This window comes from Furipterus horrens, unplaced genomic scaffold (genome assembly GCF_987537825.1).
Source record: "Furipterus horrens unplaced genomic scaffold, mFurHor1.1.pri manual_scaffold_16, whole genome shotgun sequence".
In the NCBI taxonomy this organism is placed as follows: Eukaryota; Metazoa; Chordata; class Mammalia; order Chiroptera; family Furipteridae; genus Furipterus; species Furipterus horrens.
The window spans coordinates 2121992-2146911 of record NW_028327186.1 but is presented as its reverse complement, the minus strand read 5'-3'; the positions used below and the strand labels follow the sequence as shown (position 1 = coordinate 2146911).

General features: G+C 43.9%; 1 protein-coding gene across 1 annotated transcript; it reads right to left on the bottom strand.

Annotated features, from left to right (window-relative positions):
• Positions 1-18311: 18311 nt before the first annotated feature.
• Positions 18312-19999, bottom strand: NDN (necdin, MAGE family member). The gene has a single exon (XM_090263635.1). It carries the CDS (start codon positions 19866-19868, stop codon positions 18891-18893), a length of 978 nt encoding a protein of 325 aa, XP_090119761.1. The 5' UTR covers positions 19869-19999; the 3' UTR covers positions 18312-18890.
• Between the last annotated feature and the right edge of the window lie 4921 nt (positions 20000-24920).

Below are 24920 nucleotides of genomic sequence, written 5' to 3'. Positions count from 1 at the left end.
TAGAAATGGCAGGTAGTCAAGTCACACTCGGTAACATTCTTGAACTAGCGAAGGAAAATTAGGGAACAATTATTCATCTCGCTCTAGTGGGGCCAGTAATTGTGGGTGAATTGGGTGGTTTTTTTTTCCTCTACAAAATACACCTGCCTATTTTAGACAATCAGGGCTCTCAGGCCCACGCACCTTCTCACAAATGACTGACTGTCAATGTGAACTACACATGAGGAACCAAGTGACCCTTCCCTTAGTGAATATGGACTGCTTTAATACCAGCAAATCCAAATCTCTTCTGAGTCCATAGGAAATTTGGATCACAAGCTTTAAATAGGGCTCCCAAACCCCCTTCTCCTTGTCTAATCTTGTTTCCTGAAGTCCCTATCACTCTTTTTTAACCTTTCTACTTACTGATTCTTAGAGAAAGAGAGAAGAAGGGAGTGAGAGGGACATCAGTTTGTTCTTCCACTTATTGAAGCATCATTGGTTGCTTCTTGTATGTGCCCTGACTGGGGATTGAACCCACAACCTTGGCACATGGGGATGACACTCCAACCACCTGAGCTACCCAGCCAGGTCACCCCCACCCCCACCTCCACCCTCGACAAGCTTTTGTGTATACGGTCTTTGTACTCCAGGTGCCAAAATCTCCTTTCTTCAGGAAACGTCTTAAAAGTCCAAGGTGAGTAGAAAACAAAAAGCAAACATACAAAACATCCATGGAATGCATGTCTGTTTGTCTTCTGATTAGAAAGGACTTCTGGTGTTTGTGTAAGTATATAACAAAAGGGTAATACAAGTACAAATAATGCAGAAACGTGGGGAAAGGAGAACTGAGCATAAACAAATAAGAAAATCATTGAGCTAGGTGTATGAAGAACTGGTGCATTTATTTATTATCTGTATCATCACAGGAAGGGGTCCTCCATGGGGATGGGAGCCTCATCTCACTCACCTGGAGCTGAAGCCTGGTTTACAGGTCTCCAAGAGCCAGCATCCTTACCCATGATGCCAGGTCTGCCAAAACCTTCTTAAATTATTAGGTGTTAATTAATATACAGTGACATGCATAGATCTACATTATTCTATTTAATAAGCTTTCTCATCTCTCAAAATGAGGTAAAGAACATTTTCTTGGTCTTGATCCAAAAATACCCAAAACACTAATTAGAAAAGATGTATGCATCCTGGCGTTTATTGCAGCATTAATTAATAACCAAAATATGGAAGCAACCTAGGTGCCCATCAAGAGAGGAATGGATAAAGGAGATGCAGTACAAATATACAACACAACATTACGCAGACATAAAGAGGAGTGAAATCTTACCGTTTACGATGTGGAGGGACCTAGAGGGTATTATGCTCAGTGAAATCAGTCAGAGAAAGACAAACACCCTATGATTTCACTTATACGTGGGATCTAAAGAACAACATAAATGAACAAACAAAATAGAAACTCAAATGCGGAGAAAACAGTTTTGATGGTTGCCAGATGAGGGAGTTAGGAGGACCAGGTGAAAAGGGGGAAGGTACAAGAAGCACAAATTGGCAGCTATACAACAGTCACGGGATGTAAAGCACAGCCCAGGGAATGTAGTCAAAAATATTGTAATAACTATGTGTGGTGCCAGGTGGGTATTAGACTTATCAGGGTGAGTGCTTTGTAAGTCACTATGTTGTACACCTGAAACTTAAATAATATGATGTTAACTGTAAGTGAAAAATTGAAAAATATTTACATTACAAAAAAGGAACGTTTTCTTGATCAAATTAAAGCTCTGTCCTTTTCCAGTCAATTCTTCTACCTCCAAAGACAGCCACTTTCTGACTTCTCTCACCAGCTTTGCCTGTTCTAGAATTTCCTACAAATGGGATCATTAGGGTATATGCCCTCTTTGTGTCTGGAGTCGACATGTGTCAGAGGTGTGCTATTTGATAAGGCTGGAGAGAATGTCATTCCATTTGTACTGCACAATTTTTTCCCTACTACCTGTTGACATCTGGGACTTTTACAATTTGAGGCTCATATGAAAAGGGGCTGCTTTAAAAATTATTTGTTGCTATTGAGTTGAATGAGTTTTCTATCTGTTTTGGATATTAATATTTATATGATTTGCCAATCTTTTCTCCCATTCCAAGGGCGGATTGTTTCCTTTCCTGTGTAGAATCTCTTTGTTTTGCTATAATCCAACTTGTTTATTTGTGCTTCTGTTGCTTTTGCTTTTTGTGTAACAACCCCCCCCCCCACCAAATTATTACCAATAGAAATGTCAAGGAGCTTTTCCCATGTGGTTTCTTCTGGGAGTTTATGGTTTGAAGTCTTTAATCCATTTTGAATTGATTTCTGTGTATGGTATAAGATAGCAGTCCAGTTTAATTTTTTTGCAAGTGGGTGTTCAGTTTTCCCAACACCATTTACAAAAAATACTATCTGTTTTCCACTTTATATTCTTGGTTCTCACCTTCATTCTTGAAATATGTTTTTGCTGGATAGAAATTATAGACAAACACTTTTACTTTTTCCTTTCAGCACCTTAAAGATGTTATTCTGTGGAATTTTGGCAATAAACATTATTCTTATTGTTGTTTGTAGATAATGTTCTTCCCCACTCGGGTACTTTTAAGATTTCATCTTTTAACTGTTTGATGATGATAGGCACAGGTGTAGATTTCCTTTATTCATCCTTGTTGGGGTTCACTGAGCTTACTGGATAGCAAGGTTAATAAATTTCACCATTTTTGCAAAATTTCCAGCCATTACCTTGTCAGATCACTTTTCTGTATTATTCTCCCTCCAGCCATTCAGGCTCTCTGATTACACATACATTAAAATAATTTCCATGTTGCCCTGTGGGTCTTGAATGCTCTTTCAATTTCTCATTTTCGATGCTTTTCGCTAACTTCTCTTCATGTCCACTTCCGCTGCTTATTCAGTCTGTTATTAAGCCCACTTTGATATTGTGTTTTCCTCATAACGTTGCCGTTCCTTTCTATATGTTTTATCTCTTGCTTAAATCTCTCATTTGTTCATGTAATATGGTGTCCACGTTTGTACTATATACTGTAACATTTATCATGGTGATTTAAAAGTTTTTCATCGCCAATTTAAACATCTGGATTATCTCTGAGTCTTCTATGTGTTTCTTCCTTTCTTGTCCATGGGGCTCATTTCTCTGCTGCTTCCCATGTTTCTGAATCTTTTTTATGGTGTGTGAAACAATGTGTATAAAGATTAAAGACTGGAGTATATGATAGTTACTCCCAGAAAAAAAAAAGATATAATCTTTCCTCTGTTAGATCTCTAGGATGTGGGATTTAAATGTTTCAATAATCTAATACGCAGTTAAGTGGGATCTGCACTTTTTACAACTATGCTTAGATTCAGATCCCCAGTGATGGCTTCATATACATATATTTTGGGGGTGATATGAGGACATTTCTTTCTTTTTTAAAAAATCCTCACCCGAGGATATTTTGTCGTTGCTTTTAGAGAGAAAGAAACATTGATGTGAGAAACATTGACCAGTTGCCTCCTATACATGCCCTGACCAGGATCGAACCCACAACCCAGGCCTGTGCCCTGACTGAGAGTCGAACCCACAGCCTTTTGGTGCACAGACAACAACCAACCCACTGAGCAACCCGGCCAGGGCGAGACGTTCCTTTCTTTAAGTAGAGATTCTAATAATCTAAGGCCAATGAATCAGCCAACCTCTTCCTCTCCCTCTCCCTCTTTCCAAGCTAACTCCCCCTCTTCTCACTTTCTTTCCTTTAAAGCCAATTGACAGCTTTTTTAGTTTGTTCCCTGAGGAGTTTTCTTTACTCTCCAGCTCAGCTCCTGCATCTTCAAGCCTTGGGAGACCTTTCTCATTCCTGACTCTCCGCCCCTCGTTTTGGTCAGGGCTCAGTAGAAGATGCTGTGTGCCCGTGGGCCGGAATGACTTTCCATTCCGTTTCTCCGCTCACAGCACCTGGGGCTGCTGCCTTGCATTGAGGAACGATCTGGACACCTGGGGTGGGGGGTTATCTCCTAGCTCTCTGCCTTACAAAGCTTCCTCCCTGTCGGTCGCTGTCTGGCACGCAGGGAGGGGTTCAGGACCATCTCGTCTCCTCTGCCATCCTCTCACTCGTTTGCATGCTACTCAGACAGCCATTGGCAGGTGGACCTGACCGCCCTTAGACTGCTCAGAGTTTGAATCGGTTGCATCAGACAATAGGCAGTAAACGAACCTTTATGAATAGTTTGAGTAGTTTTCATTGCAGCAATCCATGCGGACTTTGTTCCTGCTTCTGCATAATCCCCGGAGTTTAAAACAGGCCCGGAGGCTCCGTTGGCTGGAGCGTCGTCCTGTAGACCAAAAGGTCAAGGGTTTGATCCCCAGTCAGGGCACATACCTAGGTTGCATGTTCGATCGGGGTACCTACTGGAGGCAACCTTTGGATGTTTCTCTCCGACACATCAATGTTTTCTCTCTCTCTCGCTCTCGCTCTCTCTGGTTCTCGCTCTCCTCCCCACTCCCTTCTTCTCTCTCTAAAGTTAATCCTCAAGTAAGAATTAAAAAAAAAAAAAAAAAACAGCAGTGGAACTCTTCTCCTAGGAAGGATTTGTCATTTCTGGAAATGAGTTCAGTCATTTGGGTTTCTCTGTACCTTCGGCTCACTGATCCGATGCATGTTGTAATTTATACATACTGTTCTCACGACTAGGGTATAACTGTTTGCTTCCTGGAATTGGAGGTCCTTTCCAAACCTTTTATGTAAAGAATCTCCAAAAGGAATAGAAGATTTGTCAGTGTGTGATAGAACTGAAGATACTACTATCATCGCCCTGCTTGAACCTGAATTGTTTTTGAAATTTCATGACACAATAAATTTTTTCTGCAACCTGTATGTTTATCTTCATAACATGACAAGATCAACAATAAAGGTGTCGTGATCCGACCACGAGTCATTCAGTTTCTGTGTTTGTTTTATTGTAAAATGGCTGAATAACTTCACCACTCTTTCAGTCAGCCCTGGAATGCGGTATCCGGGCCCCCATTTGTGAAGCACTGAGCACAGCACAGGACGGGAAGTGCATAGGAAGCAGCATGGCCCTCGATGCCAATACGGGGCAGCACTAGGTACCCCCAGGGCACACATGTACAAGCAGAGGCGGAGAGGTCGAAAATGCACCACACTGAGCAGAAGGAAAATCGCTGTCTCCTCGCAAATGAGATGTGTGGTGGGAGAATTATATTTATAATTAATTAAATGCAAAAAAACAGGCTGGATCTAGGCATCCATCTTTCTTTAATTTGAGAGACAAAGGGAGAAAGAGAGAGGTATCAATTTGTTCTACATTTTTATGCATTCATTGGCTGATTTTTTTAAAAAAGATTTTATTTATTTATATTTCAAGGGAGGGGAAAGGAGGGAGAAAGAGAGAGAGAAATATCAACGTGTGGTTGCCTCTTGCACGCCCCCAACTGGGGGTCTGGCCCACAGCCCAGGCATGTGCCCTGACTGGGAATCGAACCAATGACCCTCTGGTTCATGGGCTGGCACTCAATCTACTGAGCCACACTAGCCAGGGCCATTAGTTGGTTCTTGTATGTGCCTTGACTGGGGATCGAACCCACAATCTTGGCATATTGGAATGACAGTAAGCAATAAGCTACCTGGCCAGGGTCATTGGTTGATTCTTATATGTGCCCTGATGGGATTTAACTCACAACCTTGGCTTATGAGGATGATGCTCTTCTGTTTCCTTTTCCAATAGCACTTGTCTACAATGCCTGTAGCTTTCATAATATAATTCATTGGCCTTATGTAGTAATTAAAACTGAGTTTATTCAAACATATAATTTACTTTGACCAGCAGCTCTGTTCTTATGGAAGACACATGCCACTGATTTCTTGAGTGGGTCCAATGTGAGGATGTCAAGCTAAATGTTTTCTCAAGAAACGCTTCTGAGCACAGAATACTTAGATGAAACTTATAGTAAAAGGAGATTTTTAGAGTAGTAGGAATTGGTTTCCAACTTTCAAAATAATGTCCATTTTCAAAGCGTCCATCTCCAAAAAAATGTCCAAAAGTATAATAAACTTCGAATATACAGGCTTGTTTTGAAAGTAGCTGTTTGTCAGTAAAATTCTCTGCAGCTCTAAGTTCACGAGACAGGCTGTAGACATCGCAAATGTCCCAGATGTATAAATACTCCAAAGCACATTGGGAGCTATCATGAGTTAGTTAACCCCCCCTTTTTTTTCCTCAGGGAAATTGGTTTCAAGGTCCTTTGAACTTGAGAAAACCAAATTTTGATTCCCATGTTACAATTTTTGAAAATACATTGAGAAAATTCTGTTTCACTTGGTTGTTCTTTTCCAATGACTTTCTTTTTTTTCTTAAGTTTTGACATACTCTCCCCCCACATCCTCCACTAAAATAGTCTCTTTGGTGTGGGGGTTTTGTGCTTGTTGTTTTGCTATCTCAGTTTTTGTTGCAACCAAAACCTGGCATCAGGTAGCTCAGGTGTGGTCCCTTCATCTCTTTTAGGCTCTTTATGTCCTATTCAAAGGTCACCAAGAGTTTAGGGAACCAATCATATAAATGTCTGTCTTATTGTTCTCCTTTCCCTTTTATTTCTTTACTTTTCGTTCCTTTTTATTGAGTTTATTGAGGTGACTCTGGTTAACAAAACGATACAGGTTTTAGATGCACAATTCTGCAACACTTATGTACACTGTACTGTGCGTTCCCCACCCCAAACCAAGTCTCCGTCCATCACCATTTATCCCCATATAATTTCTAAACTGCCCCCAACCCTACTCTCTCCCCAGCAATCACCCCATGGTAGTTCATGTCCATGAATTTTTTTCTCTTTTTTCCCCCTTTATTCTTATCTTCAGTGTATTTCCAAGTTAGTCAAGGACATTCTTTTTCTCCCACACATTGAAAACATGGTTTAAAGGCAGTCCAACATTTTGATATATTTTCTATGGCCAGAAACAAGGAGGTGGCTTGTAAGCCTATGTCTGAGGAAACTCCTTCCCTTCCCACAAAGCCAACAATATTATTAGTGTTTCTGCATCTTCAGAAAACTGGGAAGTGATTTTTAAAAAGCTTGCTTTCTGAAAGCCTCAGATTTGTGGGTACTCATATTATGCCCCATTTTGGCAGTGCATTTAGCAAGTAAGATCTTTTTATTTTCTTTGGCAAGAAGTTCACAGACTAAATGGAATTTGCCAAACTTACATTTTCACCATCTGCCAAATAGGCTTATAGATGAGCAAAGTCTAGTTCAGATTTGGACAAGATATCAATAATCTTTGGTTTTGTGTTTTGTTTTCGGTGGTTTCAATAAAATGCACATGGAAACCAAGAAGATACGTTAATGTTCCATTTTCAAATCAAACTGCATCAGGTACCAATTTAGTTGTTGCCATGATTGGCTGCATCACTTGATAAGCTGGGGAGGGTAGGACTGGTCGGAAGAGCTGATGGAATCAACTCGACAAGGTAAGGAACGGATACATTCCTTATCAGGATGTCCCCTTTTACTTATCCAAAGGACATTTCAGTCATAACTTACACATCAAGGAGTGTAACTTGACTCGGTTTCAGAGAGCAACCAAGAAAATGGCGTGATTCTACGTGTTTACATGGTGTGCCCATGATAACTCAGTGGCTGCTGTTCTTAACTGAGCTTTGGTGTCTCTTTAGGAGACAAAAAAAGAACATTTGATACATTGAGATGTACTGGTTTGTCTCATCCCCATTGTGAGGTTCAGTCTCCATGCAGAAGGAAGGCAACGTGAATCTCCAGAGAAAAGATGACCGACCATCTACAGGCCAACAAGAGAGACCTGGCACAGAGTGACCCTCACAGTCCTCAGGAGGAACCACCCTGTCTGATGCTATGATCCCAGATCTCCAGCCTGCAGACCAGTGAGAAGCTAGATTTCTGTTGTTTAAGCCTGATTGTACTACATGGTTATCACAGCCCAGCAAATTAATAGAGACCACATTGTCTTCACCATATCCCACGCTGGATTAATTTCTGTATATTGGCAATATGCTCTCTTTTGTTTATTTACCTTTCTAATCTGGTTGTGTGTGCCCTTCATATGTCCTTAAAATGACACAGCTGTTTGTGTCGTGATTCCTTGCAGTGATGTACAGGGCATGCTGGCTTTGGTACTGCAGATGTTCTCCTTTTCAGTACCTGAATTCTTAGAAAACAGGGTCACAATATTTATAACGTTAAAAACTGAACTAGCACAGATTGATACAAAGCAGACCATAAATCCCCAGATAAAAAATACGGACTCATGCTCATGATTGCAACATGCTTAGGTCACACATTTAAATTGCAGCCCTCAAATTTATGCAATAATAGAAGCTTCATTGCTGTGAAGTGAAATTACGGTGGTTAACTTCAGTGGTCAGGGAAAAATACAGTGTGAACAACTACAAAAAGCAGGTAATACATGCTGTATCCTCTTTTGTTTTAAATACTCACCCAGGGGCATTTTTAATTTCCTTTAGAGAGTGAGGAAGGGAGAGAGAGAAATATCAATGAGAGAGAGAAGCATCAATTGGTTGCCTCCCATGCACACCCAAACTAGGGATTGTATGCGCCCGGACCAGGGATCAAACCCGCAACCTAGCTATGTGCTGCCATTGGGATTGAACCCACAACGTTTTGATTATGGGACGATGCTCCAACCAACTGAGCCACAGAGGTCAAGGCATCCTATATCCCCCTGACACCAAAATGCATCCAACCCCTAATTTGGGACTCCCATATGAATTCTGTAGTCTTTTTTTTTTCTCTCCAATCTTTTTCACTCATAGCCAAAACTGGGATTTATCCCACATCACAGAGGGGCTTCCTGAGAAGTAGAACTTTCAATGCTAAAACCAAGACAATCCTAGGCCAGATGCTGGGGTTTTGGTAGAAATTATAAGAAGCCTCCAGCCCAATTTGATCTAATTATTATGTAATGTCTTCTGAGCTTACAACCATGGTGTTTCTCTTCCATATAGTTTGGCATTTTATTTTCTTAGCAGTGTTTTATAATTTCCAACACACAGGTCCTATACATGCTTTTGTTAGGTTTATACCCCTTTTGAGCTCTTGTACACATTTTGAGTTTTCAGAAACTAGACTGTGTCTGAGTTAGCTGAACAAGCTGCCAAAACAGGTTAACTTTTCAAGTCCATGCACTCCCCCTAAGCAATAGCCTTCGCTCCCATTCATGGATTCATGAAATTGTAATCTACATCTTCATTTCCTCTCTTGGGAGTTTCTTCCCCGATCAAACAGGCATCTCTGTTTAGGTGTCTCTCATTCACATCAAACTCCGTGTGTCTAAACCTGAAATAAGCATCTTCCAAACTCAATAACAGGCATTACTGAAATCGTTGGGCACACCTGAAAGCCAGCCACACTCCTTGATTCTTCCTTGTCCTTATTTCTAGCATTTAATCAGTCACCGATTCCTGTCGACTTCTCTCCAAATATTTATCATTTTTCCCCACTAATCTCCATCTTCATTACTCATTTCCTGGTTAAGGTCACCGTTATCTCACACCTGAGTTAATGTACAACACATGATATGCCTCGGGACTTAGTCCTCTTTACCTCACCTCTGATCATCAATGACTGCTAATGTCATCCCCTCCTGAAATGCTTTTGCTGTGGCCACAGTGTTGAATACCATTGGCCAGAGCTGCTACTTTAATTTCTATGATCCCAGTTTATTTTTCTCTTATCTAACTTCTCTTTTGGGTCACTTTACCAGCTCTTTCCTCAGTACTAAAGATGGAAATGGCTCATTTTCCCGGGATACTATTGTGGACACACACTTGTCTTTATTCTTTACAGTTTCTCTCTGGGTAAACATATGGCTCCAATGCAGGGCTATGGTGCATTCTCTTACATTAGACATCTTTCTGAATCATCTACCTCCTGTCTTTCTTAAAATAGTTCACAAAGTCCTCATATAAACTCTTTGATTTTCAGCCCAAACCTGTTCTTTCCCTCCTCTTCCTCACCTCATTTATTTATTTATTTTTAAATGCATGTTTGTGCATGTGTGTGTGTATTTTTTCAAAGATTTTATTTACTTATTTTAGAGAGAGGGAGACAGACATCAATGTGTGGTGGCCTCTCGTGCACTCCCAGCTGGGGACCTGGACCACAACCCAGGCATGTACCCTGACTGGGAATCGAATCTGCAGCCCTTTGGTTCACAGGCTGGTGCTCAATCCACTGAGCCACACCAACCAGGGCCACCACCTCATTTAATCACATTACCACTCTATGCTCAAGCTGGAACCCCAAGATTCAAGACTCATTCTTCCATCTTTCTTATCTACCCATTCTCCATTCCTCAACTAAATCTAAGAAAAAAACCATACTTCATATCTTCTATAACACCCTCATCTCTAGTAGACTCCTGTGTGGACCCTCTACCCCTCTTAACTCATTCTGAGTCACATCATTCTGAATAGAATAAAGTAATCTTTTGACAGCATAATGCCAATCAGATCAGTCCCAAACTCTAGTAATTTGTATTTACATGTCAATACAACTTTCTTGTTTGTAAATGCCTACAACAGCTGGCCTGATGTCCCCGCTTTGTCCTAACTATATGCCCTTCTTTTTTACCTCCCATCCAGAATACATTACAGGTATTAGCATTATTTTTTAATCAAATAACAACATTGACTTAAATATATATTCTTTGGAGACAACAGAAAAAGAAATGTGCAAATTTCAGAACCAAAAACTATAGCCTCGTTTCCATGGCAACCATCCAGATCTAGGTGAAGTTCTGACCCCTATGTTCGGATTGTCTAGGCCTCAGTCAAGTCCACATGCCTGTGCCTGGTCTGGGTACTTTAGCAAAAAAAAAAAAAAAAAGTAGGGTTACTCTGTTCCCTAATCGTCCCCCACCATGGTCGGCAATACCCAAAGTGAGTACCAGACACCCAACAGCACACGAGGGGGCGAAAGCCTGGAGATTTATAGCAGTTTGGGATGCCTTCAACTACATGAAACAAAACAAAACCACCCAAAAAAGCCCATAAAACTGTAAGCCAGTAGCTTAAAGAAATGAGGGTATAGGCTACACTCCAAGACATACAGTGATCACACCAATGAAAACATAGACATACTACCTACCATATGGTCCAGCAATCATGCTTCTGAGTATTTATCCAAAGGGAATGAAACAGGATCTTGAAGAGTAATGTGCACCCCCGTGTTCATTGCAGCATTATTCACAGCAGCCAGGACATGGAAACAACCCAAGTGTCTGTCTGTAAAAAGAGAAATAAGGATGTGTGGCATGTGCACACGTGCACACACACACACACACACACACACACACACACACACACACTGTGTGACAGAAAGAGATCCTGCCATTTGCAACAACATGGATAAATTGGAGGACATTATGCTAAGTCAAACATGTCAGACAGAGAAAGACATATACTGTATTATACAGTTTACATGTGGAATCTAAAAAGTGCTACCTCTTCTTAGCCGGGTAGTTCAGATGGTTACCCAATATGCCAAGGTTGCAGTTCAGTCCCCAGTCAGGGCACATGCAGATTCAACCAATGAATCAGTGAACACATAAATACATGGGACAACAAATTGATATCTCTCTCTTCTTTCCCCTTCCTTCCTCTAAAATTAATACATAAAAAATAAAAAAGCAAAAATTGTCATCATACACACAGAGTAGAGTAGCGGTTACCAGGAGCTGAGGTGGGGGGCAATGGGGAGATAATGGTTATAATTACTAAGAGCAGGTCTTAAATATTCACACCACACACACACACCTGACATAAGAGAGGTTATGGGGGAATCATTATGGAATATACAAGAGGCGACCCCCCAAAAAACTGGAATTTATTTATTAAAAAATGTGTATTTATTCTTATGTTTAAACTTTAGTCACCTTCAAAGTCCTCTCCATTTGATGCAACACTCCTATCGAGACTTTTTTCCACTGCTCAAAACAATTTTTTAACTCATAAATTTCAACACTTTTTAGTGCTCCTGCCATTTTTTGTTTCACCTCTTCTACATTGGCAAAACGTTTTCTTTCAAATACTTTTTTCATCTATGGAAACAACAAAAAAGTCACTTGGGGTGAGATTGGGTGACTAGGGAGGGTGGGGCATCAGGTAATGTAATTTTTGGTCAAAAACAGCTGAAGACTCAGTGCGGTGTTAAAAAAATCTTCAAAAAATTCACTGAAACTGAACGCAGCTTCTCACAATCACACCAGCTGGTGCACTGATCCAGATGGGTTTCCTGGAACACTCACGTAGTGGGAGAAGCCTGTACTACATGGGACCCATCCTCCAGAAGGTAATTCCAGTTTTGGGAGGGTTCCCCCCGGTATAAGTGTTTCAAATCAACATATGATACATCTTAAACTTACATAATGCTATGTCAATTTTATCTCAATAAAGGTGGTGGGGGGAGAAATAGAGATAAGTGGATAGCTATTTACCTTCCTTCAGTGGTTTGAAGATGTCAGTATCTCTGTGATTCTTTGAGCTCGTTTGATATGGTCATCCCAGGAGCTGCAGTGGCCCCTGGTAACCCCCTTGTGTCCTTGTAAATGCTCTACATTGTGTGTACAAGGACACGGGAGGGAAAGTCCAAGCAGGCACTTCCTTACTGCTACTGAGTGGAATGTAGCTGGAAGGCTGATAAATCAAACAGGTAGCCTGTGCTTCTGCAGTTACGGGGACAGCCCAGGTCAGATGCTGCCTGCTCGTCTCAACCATAATGCTAAGGAAGGAAACCGCAAATCCACTTAATTAACTCCGGCCTTCATATACACGTTTTTTCCCCCCTGCCTGGAATCATGTTCCCTCCATTATTTGCTAGATTGCTCCTAATCCTTTAAGTATCAGCTTAAATTTCACCTTTTCAGAAAACTCTTTCCTGAGCATGGGTTCTTAGCTGATCTCCTACACCATTCTTTATCACTGGAACCAAGTAATCTCTTCCATTATCTTATCCAAATGTGTAATTTGTATTAAATGGGTCGTTTATTTGTTATTTTCCTTTTTGTGGCAGTCTGTCAGCACAAAGCCTAATCAGTCAACTCCTTGGCACCTGGGCCATTTTTATCTGACTGATGTGTACCCAATACCCAGCACAATGTGGCCATAGAGTCAAAGTGCAATAGCTTCTATTAAATCAGTATATAAACAAACACATTTTATACCAAATTGCAAAAGTTTTAAGATTTTTTAAAATCAAATAGGTTGATAATAAGAGGACACGTGGATTTTTCAGACACAGGGTTAAAACATAATAGACTCCAAACCACTTCATAGGTGAAAGAAAGAAAAACGTGGCTAATTAAATGACAAGTGCTGGTGAGGATGTGCAGAAAAGGGAACCCTCGGGCACTGCTGGTGGAAATGCAGACTGGTGCAGCCACTGTGGAAAACAGTATGGAGTTTTCTCAAAAAATAAAAAAATAAAAATGGAAGTGCCTTTTTAAAAATACTCACCCAAGGATATGTTTTTATTGATTTTAGAGAGACAGAGAGAGAAATAGAGAGAGAGAGAGAGAGAGACATTGATTGAGTGAAACATTGATCAGTTGCCTCCTGTACACACACCAACTGGGATCGAACCTGAAACCCAGGTATGTGCCCTGACAAGGAATCAAATCGACAACCTTTTAGTGTACGGGATAACACTCCAACCAACTGAGCCACCTGCCCAGAAGCCAGAACTAAAAATGGAGTTGCCTTATTACCCATCAATTCCACTCCCAGGAATACATCCTAAGAAACCCAAAACACTAATTTGAAAGAATATATGCATCTCTATGTTGACAGCAGCATTATTTACAATCGCCAAGATCCAGAATCAGCCCAAGTGCCCATCAGTAGATGAGTGAATAAAAAGGCTGTGGTACATTTACACAGTGGGATACTATGTGGCTGTAAAAAAAAGAAGGAAATCTTAGTTTTGTTCCAGCACGGATGGACCTGGAGATTATTACGCTAAGCAAAAATAAGCCAGTCAGAGAAACAAATACCATATGGCCTCACTTATAGTGGAATCTAATGAGCAAAATTAACTGATGAACAAAGTGGAACCAGAGGTACAGACACATGGGACAGACTGACAGCTGTCAGAGGGGAGTGGGCAGGGGGGCGGGATGAAAGAAGGTGAAGGATTAGCCAAAGAATGTTTATGCATGACCCACAGACACAGACTACAGTGTGGGAATGGCCAGAGGGAAGGAGGGAGCAAGGAGGGGGGAGGAGGGTGAAGGGGGAGAAAGGGGAACATCTGTAATAGTGTCAACAGTAAAAACAAAGATTAAAAAAAGAGATAAGGAAGGATGTTTTAGATCCCAGATAAGCAATCAGAAAAAGAAAAGAAAGAATGTGCTGACTTAAAAGAAGACAATCTTTCTGCATAATTCCTTCTAACTCTGTTGGTTCTTCCTGTGATTAAAATTCCTTCCATCTGTGAGGATATTAACTGTTTATTCAGCATGATTTTTTTTTCTCTTTTCCAGTGTTTTAGATTCTAGCCCGTTCTCGCATGTATTTCCCCATTAACTTTATCCCCTTTAAATCACCTTTGTAGTAGACTTTCAGAAACTCTATCACATCAGAGGTCTGTGTGTGTTCACACCGCAGTTCCCTAATCACAGAACCCCCTTGTCCCCTGTGTATCCTTTGCACCATTTTCACGTTGCTGATGCCTCTCCTCCAATAGATACAAAGTTACACGTTACTGCCCGGGGAGCTGGGTGCATGTGTTTGGGCCTCTTTAGCCTCAGTGCTTCTGGAAGCGGCACTTGCTGCCCTGAAGCATGATTCTTACTATTCATCTGCTTCTCTCAATGCACTGAACGCTCTGTGAGCACAGGACAATGTCTAGTCTGTTCCCTGCTGCAGCCTGACTCCTAAGCACTGCATCTGGGACATATCAGGTGCTCAATGTACATTCCAAATTAATGCAGAAAATAAGAAAGCATGTAGTTGTTTCTGCTACTATGGCAGGGCATGAGAACGCCAGTTTCTATTTATCCTTGCTAGTACAGGATGTTGGCTTTTATTATATCTTTGATCAATTAGTATCTAAAGTTATCCTGATTTCATAATAAATGCAATTGGATTTTTTTTCATGTTTGTACATGATATTGGTGTTAACCTGGAGCACTGGCTTGTGTCCTTGGCTCATTTACCTAGTCGTCGTCGGCAGCCGTCCGTCTCGAGAGACGATGGTGTAGCTTCTTAAGAGTCTATCTGCACCGCCGAGAATGGCTGTGCAGTCCGACTCGGGAGTGACATGGTATCTGTCTCCTCCCGTGTTGAATCGACATCTTGTGATGACGCTGAAGCTACAGAGCCTGGGCAGGGTAATATGGAGGGTCTGCTGTTGCCCATGCAGCAGACCCCCCCTCTCTTCGCAGCTGAAGGGTCCAAGGGAAAGACGGAGTCAATACAGCTTGGCTTCAGGTGCGCCGCAGGAGTTGCCGGTGTTGACTACAACGTCAAACCGCCTTAGGGACTCCGGCTCCGGATTTTCTGTCGGGGTTTACTCCCTTAGCCTTTCCCCTGAAGAGGTATGCCGCAAGGCAGCGGAGGTTTTTTGGAGTCAGAGTTTTCCTTCTCTGATTTACCTAGTAAGAATGATTTATTTGCAGTATTTCTCCTTTGAAACAAACAAAAAAAGACCTCACACCTGTTAGAATGGCTATTATCAAAAAGACAAGAAATAAGCATTGCCGAGGATGTGAAGAGAAGGGGGACCCTTGAGCACTGTGGGTGGGAGTGCAGACTGATGCATCCACTCCGGAAAACAGTATGGAGGTTCCTCAAAAAATTAAAAATAAAACTACCATATCACCCAGCAATTCCACGTCTGGACATTTATCCAAAGGGAATAAAAATCATTATCTCAGAAAGATACCTGCGCCCCACACTCACTGAAGCATTATTTGTAGTAACTAACGCATGGGAACAACCTAAATGTTTGCTGGCAGGTGAATGGATAAAATAATGTGGAGATATATTACTCAGCCACAAAAAAAGAAGGAAATCCTGCCATTTGCAACATGATGAAACTTGAGGGCGTTGTGCTAAGTGAAGTAAGATACCGTATAATCTCACTTCTAAGTGGGATTTTGAGCAATACTTGGCAAACCCTCCAACCTTTGAACTGAGCCTAGCATGAAAACCTAAGAGAGATATTGAACGTTCTTTTCCCCGTGCCCAATGCTGCTGATCCTACAGGACCAGATATCGTGAATTAACTGTTCCACTCCTGCCAAGTCTCTTCCCCTGGGTCTGGCTGTTCCAACACTGCAGAGGAACCCAGCAGCCCTGCCCACAGGATTTCCTGGGGCCAGCTCCTGGCACTCAGGACCCTGTCCTTCTCTGGAGGGTCAGTCCCCTGGGGTGGGGCTTGTGTGCCTGTGTCAATGAGCTTGGGCAGCTTTGGGGGTGTTCTCCTTGTCTCTCCCGGCAGGAAGGAGCATGAATACAAACACAGGGAGTTAAGTGGGGAACACCCTGCTGTGGCAGGAGCGATAGCCACAGCTCTGTTCTAGAAATGGGACCTCCTGCATAGCCCTGGAATTTTAAATTTAAAGGAGCAAATTTTTTGGATTCTGTTGAAACTATTTTGGGTGAAGGGGGAGGAAAATTATTTTCCTTTCCATTTTATATTTATTGGTTTCAGTATACAGCATAGTGGTTAGACAATCACATCCTTTACACAGTATCCCCCTCAATATTTCCAGGACCCCAAGTGGCACCATACATAGTCATTGCAATATTATTAACTATATTCTCTATCCTTTCCTTAAATTCCCATGTAATTTTAAATTTTAAAGGAGAAAATTTGTTTTGATTCTGCTGAAATTTTGGGGGGTGAGAGGGGAGGTAATTTTTTTAAAAGCAATTCTAAGGTTTTTATACTCACCTTGGCTCTGGGTAAGAGGTGGCATCAAAGGTCACTGCTGCTGGAGTTTTTGCCAAAATGAGCACCCTCCGCCATGGGAGACGTCACCTTAAGTCCACTAAACTGTGGATGGATTCCATCTCAGCACACCTGAGGCTTCCTGAGTGTTTTTAGCACCTGTACCCACCTGTTAGGTATTTCCACCCACTGTTGGGAACCCTAGCTCCCGATCCAGAACATAATTCCCCCACCCAGATATAACTTCCAGCTTTGTTCTTTTGGGGGTGTTGTGTTCCTCTCATTATCCATGGTCACCAAATACACCTTTGACCAAATAGTCTTTTCCAATTTTCTTAAGTGTGAAAGATTTCTGGTCTTATAGAAGGCGCATTTCTCCCCCCCCCCCCACAAAATTGAAATCTTCATGGATTTGTCTCCAGTCATTGCCCCTCGCCCCCACCCTCACCCCATTCTACCCTCTGAGGAATTCCCTAGTGGCACATTGCAATTCAAGAACTTCCAAGTGACAGATGTCCCAATGGGCATCCTTTATTTCAACCCTTCAAGGGAGGACCACGTTTCAAACCTTGGCTTTGGCACTAAGCAGGAGTATGGCTCAGTTTGGTCCATTAACTTCTGAAACAAAGTCTCTTAATGTGTACAATCATAATATGACTGCTTTCTCTAAAAGATGAAGGTGAGGATTAAAATTGGGTGTATGGATGTAAGTGCAGAGACTCTTAATTGTGAATTAAAAATAAATAAACTAAGAGGCAGGAGGTAAGGGTCAGTTGAAGGCAGGTGTGGAAAAGCAGAGGCTCAAGTCTCATTCTATCTGTGGTTCAAATCCCAGCCCCTCCTCCCATGAAGCTGTTATGAGCTAGGGAAAGTTAATTACCTACTTTGTTCCTGTACTTCCTCCATGATGCTGATGTAGTAAGTGCCCACCTCATACGGCTGTTGTGAGGACTAAACAAAAGGAAATGCGGGTGAAGGGTTTAGTACAATGCCTCACTCTAAGTGACCACACAAAAAAACCCACAGCTATTAATTTTAATAAAATGTAGAAAATGCAAGAGAGGAAATTACCCTAAACATTCATGGTTATTTTTATGGGATAGGGTTACGAGCATCTGTGCTTCCTTGTTTTTACTTTTCTGTATTTGTCAGAGTTTTGAAATGAACTCCTGAATCACACTTCAAAAAAATAAAACTATAAAGTTCACATATTTACGAGTAATGATTAGCGTTTTTCCCACCCTATGAAATAGCTATGCTATTCGAACACTTTGTAAAATGTCACATTCCCAGCCCATATGACTTTGTTAAAAAGATAAAAGTACACTTTTCCAAAAATGATTATCACAAGAATCTTTAATGTTTAAAGATGACTCATGGTGGGGTTGTAACTTGTGTTTAGGAAACAGTGCCAAGTGCCCACATTGAGACCATTTCAGTCCACATCACTGCACTCCACGCGGCTGTCTCCTGTGCCCAGCGAGGTCACAAACAGAGGGGACCTTGACTTTTCTCTGGGTTAGGCCAGCTTTGCTGGTGAGTCCTTTCAAACTCTCCAGGGGCAGTCTACCCAATACACATACATCACCTGTTCCATATAAAAGAATAAGATGGAAAATTTCTCAATGTATTTCATAAGTTTAGCACATCTCTGGTACAAAAATTCAAGAAAGGTAGCACAAAAGCGAAAGCACCAACAGAGCTTACTTATAAACGGACATGCGCAAACCCTACACACTACCTAATAGTACTGAAATGAATAGAACATTGCATTAAAAGGTATAAAAGCACTGTACTGAAAACTTAAAAGGTACACGTGAAATACTGCACTGGAAATCCTGAATACTCTACTGTCCCACCCCACCCCTCCACCACCCCGGTGAGGGTCAGAAACCACGGATCTGCCTCCGGACCTTTCTAGTCCTCGGAGACACTGCTGCGGGGACAGGGGGCAGGGGGGGTGGCCTCCCGCAGAGCTCTGGCCTCCTCCAGAGCTTCTCTGTAGCGGGAAGGCCAGGCCTGGGGGTCCTTCTTAAAGACCCTGGCCAGGAACTCCATGATCTGCATCTTGGTGATTTCACGGCTGGCACGGGGGCCCCAGAAGAACTCGTATTCGGGGGGCTCCACGTGGGGCACGCGCTGGTACTTCAGGTAGTTTTGCTGGACGAACTCCTCGGTGATGAGCTTTCTCACGTCGCCGAAGGTGGAATGTTTCTTCCAGGGCCGCAGCCCCAGGATGCGCAGCACGTTCCAGACGGCACTCTCCCTGGCGCCCCGACCCTTCACGTAGATGAGGCTCAGGATCATCAGCAGGAGGCCGGTCATGGGCATGCGGTTGTTCAGCGCCACCCTGTCCAGCTCCTCCGGCTCCAGCGCTTTGACCAGCGAGAACTCCATCGTATGCAAGCTGGTGAGCCTCAGGTGCAGCCCGAAGACGCGGGCGAGGATGAGGCTGGTGCGCCTGAGGATGCTGCGGCACCACTTCTTGTAGCTGCCAATGACATCCCTCACCATGTCTGGGAACCAGATGATCATCCTCTTCTGGTCCTTGACCAGCACGTACCACATGAGCTCGTGCGCCTTCTGCACCAGCTGGGCCGGGGCGGGCGGCGCGGGGCCGGCCTGGGCCGCGCTCGGGGCCTGGTGGACGCAGCTCTCCTGCGCGGCCTGCTGCATGGCCTTCGGGTCGTCCTCCTCGCTCGGGGCCTGGGGTGGCGGCGAGGCCGGAGGGGCGTCGGTGGGGCCCACGGGAGGGCCGTCTGGCCCCGCGAGCGTTGCGGCCTGAGACGCGGGCGCAGGGGGCTCCCCGGGAAGCCCAGGGCTGCCGCGCCCCTCGGAGTTGGAGGCGTCGGCTGCAAAGTCGGGGTCGCACACATCCTTACTTTGTTCGGACATGTCTGCTCCGTCTGACAAGGGCAGGGCCTCTGCGTCCAGGAGCTCCTCGAGCCTTTGCTCAGTCCTCGGACTCCTGGAGAGGAAGTGCGCGTTGCTGCGCGCGCGGCGCCTTCCGCAGCGGCCGGGCGGGGCGTGGCGGCGGCGGGACGGGCCACTGCGCCTGCGCGGCGGCGGGCGGCAGGGGGCGGGGCGCGCGCCCGACGGGGCGGGTGAGGGCCGAGGCCCTGAGGAGGGTAGAGACTCCGCTGGAGTAAAGACCCCAGGACCCCAGGTGACCTGTGTGCCCTCAGGCGGTCGCGGGGCGGCGGGGAGGGCGGGTGCGCGCTGAAGAAGGAGCGCGTTTGAGAGCAAAGGTGTGCCCTTGTGAGGTGCGAGGTTGGGTTCGGCAGGACAGGTGAGCTAGGCAGGGGCAGAAGCCCCTCAGGCACGAGGCCCGAAGAGAGGGCCCCGCCGGTGTGTAAGCCCGGGTTCCCTGACGCTGAGTGTGCGGACTTGGCACCGAGCGACCCACAACGGGCCTGAGGGCTTGACCCCGAACGGGCCCCAAGGTTGTCCGAGAAAGCGTGTAGTCCGGAACTGCAGTCCGGGGAAATACCAGTCAAATGTGGGTCCCCCCACCCCCCACCTCAGAAGGGTTATGAAGTGAGAAATGCAGCAGGTAGTCCCTCCACGCGCAAACGGAACTTTCCTGGCGGTCATAATATACTAATGGTCTCGGTGGTGCTTTCATGATCGTGGATTTTGGCTTCCCGTGTCCCTTGCGTCATTTCGATTTTATTTTAATTCTTCCGTGAAGACCCCGTCATTCCGTGAGTGCCATATTGATCAGCACACACTTGTATGGTGTCTTTTTCCCTGTTTGCCCAGCACCCTTCTCCCCCCCCCCCCCCGGAGGCCTGCTGGGACCTCCCGTCTGTGTTCATGTGCAACTGTGACATTCGCACGGGACGCACCTGCACCTCCTCACAGAGACTGGCTGCTCCCACGCTGGCAGTCACGCCCAAGGCTTCACGGCACCATGGGTTGCATCTGGTAGTCTCTCTCATGACCAGCAATAGGGGATGCAGCCTGAAAGCAGGTCTGCATCCCGCAAAACGAAGCTGACACCCATGGGGAAGCACCCCATGGTAGTGTGGGGTAGTGTGGGCCTTCTGCCCGTCCTGGCTTCCTCAAGCCAACAACTTTTTTTTTTTTTTAAGATTTTATTTCTTTATTTTTTAGAGAGAGGGAAGGGAGGGAGAAAGAGAGAGAAACATCAGTGTGTGGTTGCCTCTCGTGCGCCCCCAACTGGGGACCTGGCCCGCAACCCAGGCGTGTGCCCTGACTGGGAATCGAACCGGCGACCCTTTGGTTTGCAGGCCGACGCTCAATCCACTGAGCCACACCAGCCAGGGCACAAGTGGCTTCTTAAATGTGCCGCCTTAACTCAGGTTGCTTGAAACCCAGAGCTTAGATAAATATTGTCTTGACATTTCTAGTACTCTTATTTCTGGTATCTCCTTTCTCATTTCTCACTTTATTTTTTCTTAAGTAGGTTGATGTCGGAGGATTTTTCGTGCTGCTTCTTTCTCTTTGGATTTTCATGCTGCTGTCACCTTTCCAGGGATCATTCCCACACTAGTTCCTCCAATAGGACTTGTGAACATTTCCCTTCACAAGGGTAATTCGTACATACCTTTCAGCTATAGCTTAGTTGGATTTTTCCCATTTATAATTTTCTTCTTTATAGATTTCTGTATTTCTGAGTGCATCTTAAATAATTGGGTCAGTTTTATTTGTTTTTTATTAAAGAATGGCTCTGCATCAATTTATTGCCCACATTCTTCTTTTTAAAAATCTTCATTTCTTGACTTTATAGTTATTCATGCCTTTTTTTTCCCTTTCACTTGGGTACTTATTATTTTCTAACTATTCAGGTTAACTAGTTAGTTCATTTAAGGTATTTTTTAATACTGGAAATATTTGAGTCAATTATTTAAATCTCAGCTCAGGTTGGGCCATGGGCCATCATGTTTGCCATTTTAAGTTAATTAAAATTGCCTTCTCATATTTTACCCTCTTGGATGTAATGGATTCATGAAATTAAATTTCAAACTTGGGCACGACAATTGTGAGAGTATGAACACACATATATTAAAAAGTATAAAAGCAATTCTAAAACAATTACAAAATTATAAAAACTGCTGCTGCAATGAGATATCAGAGCTCTGGCCAGAGGGCTGGTTGGGTTTCAGCTGCCACCTGAGATGGACTGGACCTCATTCTGGTGAACTTGACAATGGTCAATAGTAGACCCCCCACCTCTACTACGGCTCACCACCTCACTTCTGACCGGAGAACTGTTTCATACTGTACCAGGGCCTGTGAGGTATGACCACCATGAGGTGTTATGCTCAGAGGGTTTAAAGCATTGGAACTGATGCCTAAGTTTGGAACTGAGTACAAGGTAGACCCCTAGTGATGCCCATTTTTAGAGCAGTCCTGTATGTCTGCTAAAGGGATATCGTTTCTACCCAGCAGAAGGTCTGCTGAAGAGGCTTCATTTCCCACCAAGGAGAAAATTTATGGCCAAGGGTGGGGGAACAGTGGGAAAAAATTAAATCTTGGGGTAGACTTCAAGTAGAGAAAGTGCATCTAAACCTGCCTCATTGGAGGGGTCAGCAGCTTGATCTCTACCTAATAAGATACCTGCCTACTCATAAACCAGAGATGCAGACCTCCATGTGGTTAAGGAGAAGGACCGATGATATCACGGTAAAGAAGAGAAAACCAGTACTCATGAAGCATCCACAACTTCTTTATTGATTATTTTAGTGAGAGAGAGAGATTGAGTTGTTCCAACTTATTCATACATTCATTGGTTAATTCTTGTATGTGCCCTGACTGGGGATAGAACCTTCAACCTTGGCATATTCGCTCAACTCTAACCAACAGAGCTACTGGGCCAAGGCCTTTCACAACATCTTTCACTGAAGAGTCAAGATTTGGGTCTGGAGCTCCAGTGATAAATTGGGTTCCCTGGGTCCTTCAAGGTTGACCCTATTTGATATGGAGAATGAGTCTTCTCAGGGCCAGCCACTTAGAAACTGAAGCCTAAAGTTTACAAAACATCTCCCAAACAAATTCCCGAAGGGCTACTCTTTAAATCAAGATTCTGTAAATCAAGTTCTACGGATGCAGGAAGTAGATGGAGAAGTTACAACAAATTATGCTGGTGCAGACAGTTTTGCTGGTGGGTTGCTTCAAGCTCGGTAATGTGAAACAGATTACACAGCTGTGGATAGGCTGTTCTTGGCAGACTCTGGACTAGGAGGAGAGGCCTGTCCTGGCACTGGTTTCCATAGTGAACAGGGGAGGGGGGTTCACCCCAGAGATTCCAATGGACAGCGCGCATGCTTACAGCACAGAGGCCCAGGGGCCCCACATGAAACGTGAATCCTTCCGGCTCCTTCCCATCAGCATAGCTGCAGCCTCAGCCTTGGAGCCCCCATACCAGCCCCAAACGCAGGCTAAAGGATTGAGAAAGAGAACTCACATTAATGTGCTCAGCCAGTATTGAGCAATGCGGAGCATGTGCCTGAAAGAATTGCATTTTAGACTAGTAGCTCAGTCTGAGAGGGAAACCAATCCACCCAGACTGTTTGACAGCCTGCCCCTTTTTGTTAGAAAAGAATAAGAAGTGAGGCCAGGAAGTGCTGCTTTTCACAGTAGGGAGGGGATTGGAAGGGAGGGGACTCGACCCTGGCCCCTCACCCCTCCAGTCTCCCCAAGGGGCCAGTGCACATTGCCTGTGCAACTGAGGCCCAAGGACACTCACTGAAACACCTCGTGGTTCTGCGTGGACCCACCAGGCCATCAGTCATTCTGCTGACCCTCAGGGACTTGTCTTGAGAAAGGTCACCTGGAGTCAGAGATAAGCCTGGAGGCAGGGCACAGGTGGATAGAGGAGGCATAGAGACCAATTAAGAGACCTTTCACGGGACTTCCCATGGAGAAAAAAGCGGTGCCTTGTGTTTCACCTTCGCTCTGCAACAATTTCTTAAATGCTGCGTCTCAGTCATTGTTTCTGGGAATATAATAAAGAGTCACGATGTCTACAATCCATAGTGAGGGGAAATGGTGGAGAAAAAGGGCTGTAAGAAAACAAGTGAGTAATCAAATAATCATACGTGTAATACATACTGTGAAGGAGAACACAATGGTGTAGCAGAGAAAAGAGGGAATGGCGAAGTGGATATGAATAATAAGCAAATGTGAAGGGAGACTGAATACCAGGAATGACCAAGATTCTGCCTTGGGGGTGGCAGGGACTGAGCAGTTTCAGCGAGACTGGTCTATGGTTTCCTGAGACTATTCAGAGAAGAGAGTGGACATGCCCAAGAAATGCTGGTTATGCAGGTCTCATGAAAGAGGCCTGGGCTGGAAAGTCAAGTTTGGAAAGATAAAGTCAATAACAAGTGCCCAGAGAGAGTGCCTAGAGCAAAGGTCTTCAAAGGGGACCCTACAGACATGAGGACAGAAAAATCTTTCATTGTGTGAAAGTGGAATGCACACCATGGAGGTGAACACCTCTGTCCCCATAAATGCACCTACAAATGCCCTCCAGACAAGTGCTGAAAGCCCTTCTATGGGCAGCACAGCCTCTACTTGAGAACCACTGGGGGGAAAAAAAAAAGCAGAGGGAAGTGAAGACAGAGCCCACAACAGGCCTAGGTCATTTAATCCCCTTTCCAGATGGTCTGTGACTTTTCTATCTGTATGTATTTCTTGGACATAATCAAAAGCGATTGCTTCATCTTCAACACTTCTTGAAGATAAATCCTGTTTGAGCAGACCCTCAGGATGTGTAATTCTTTTTACATATTTTTGTAATTCATTTGCTGATATTTCCTTGAGGAGTTGTGTGAGGGATATTGGCCTGTAGTTACCTCTTTTTGTACTGTCTTTTATCTTTGGCACACAATATTATATTAGTTTCTGGTCTTCAACATAGTGATTCATCATTTATATACCTTACAAAGTGATCACCACACTAAGCCTAGTACCTTTCTG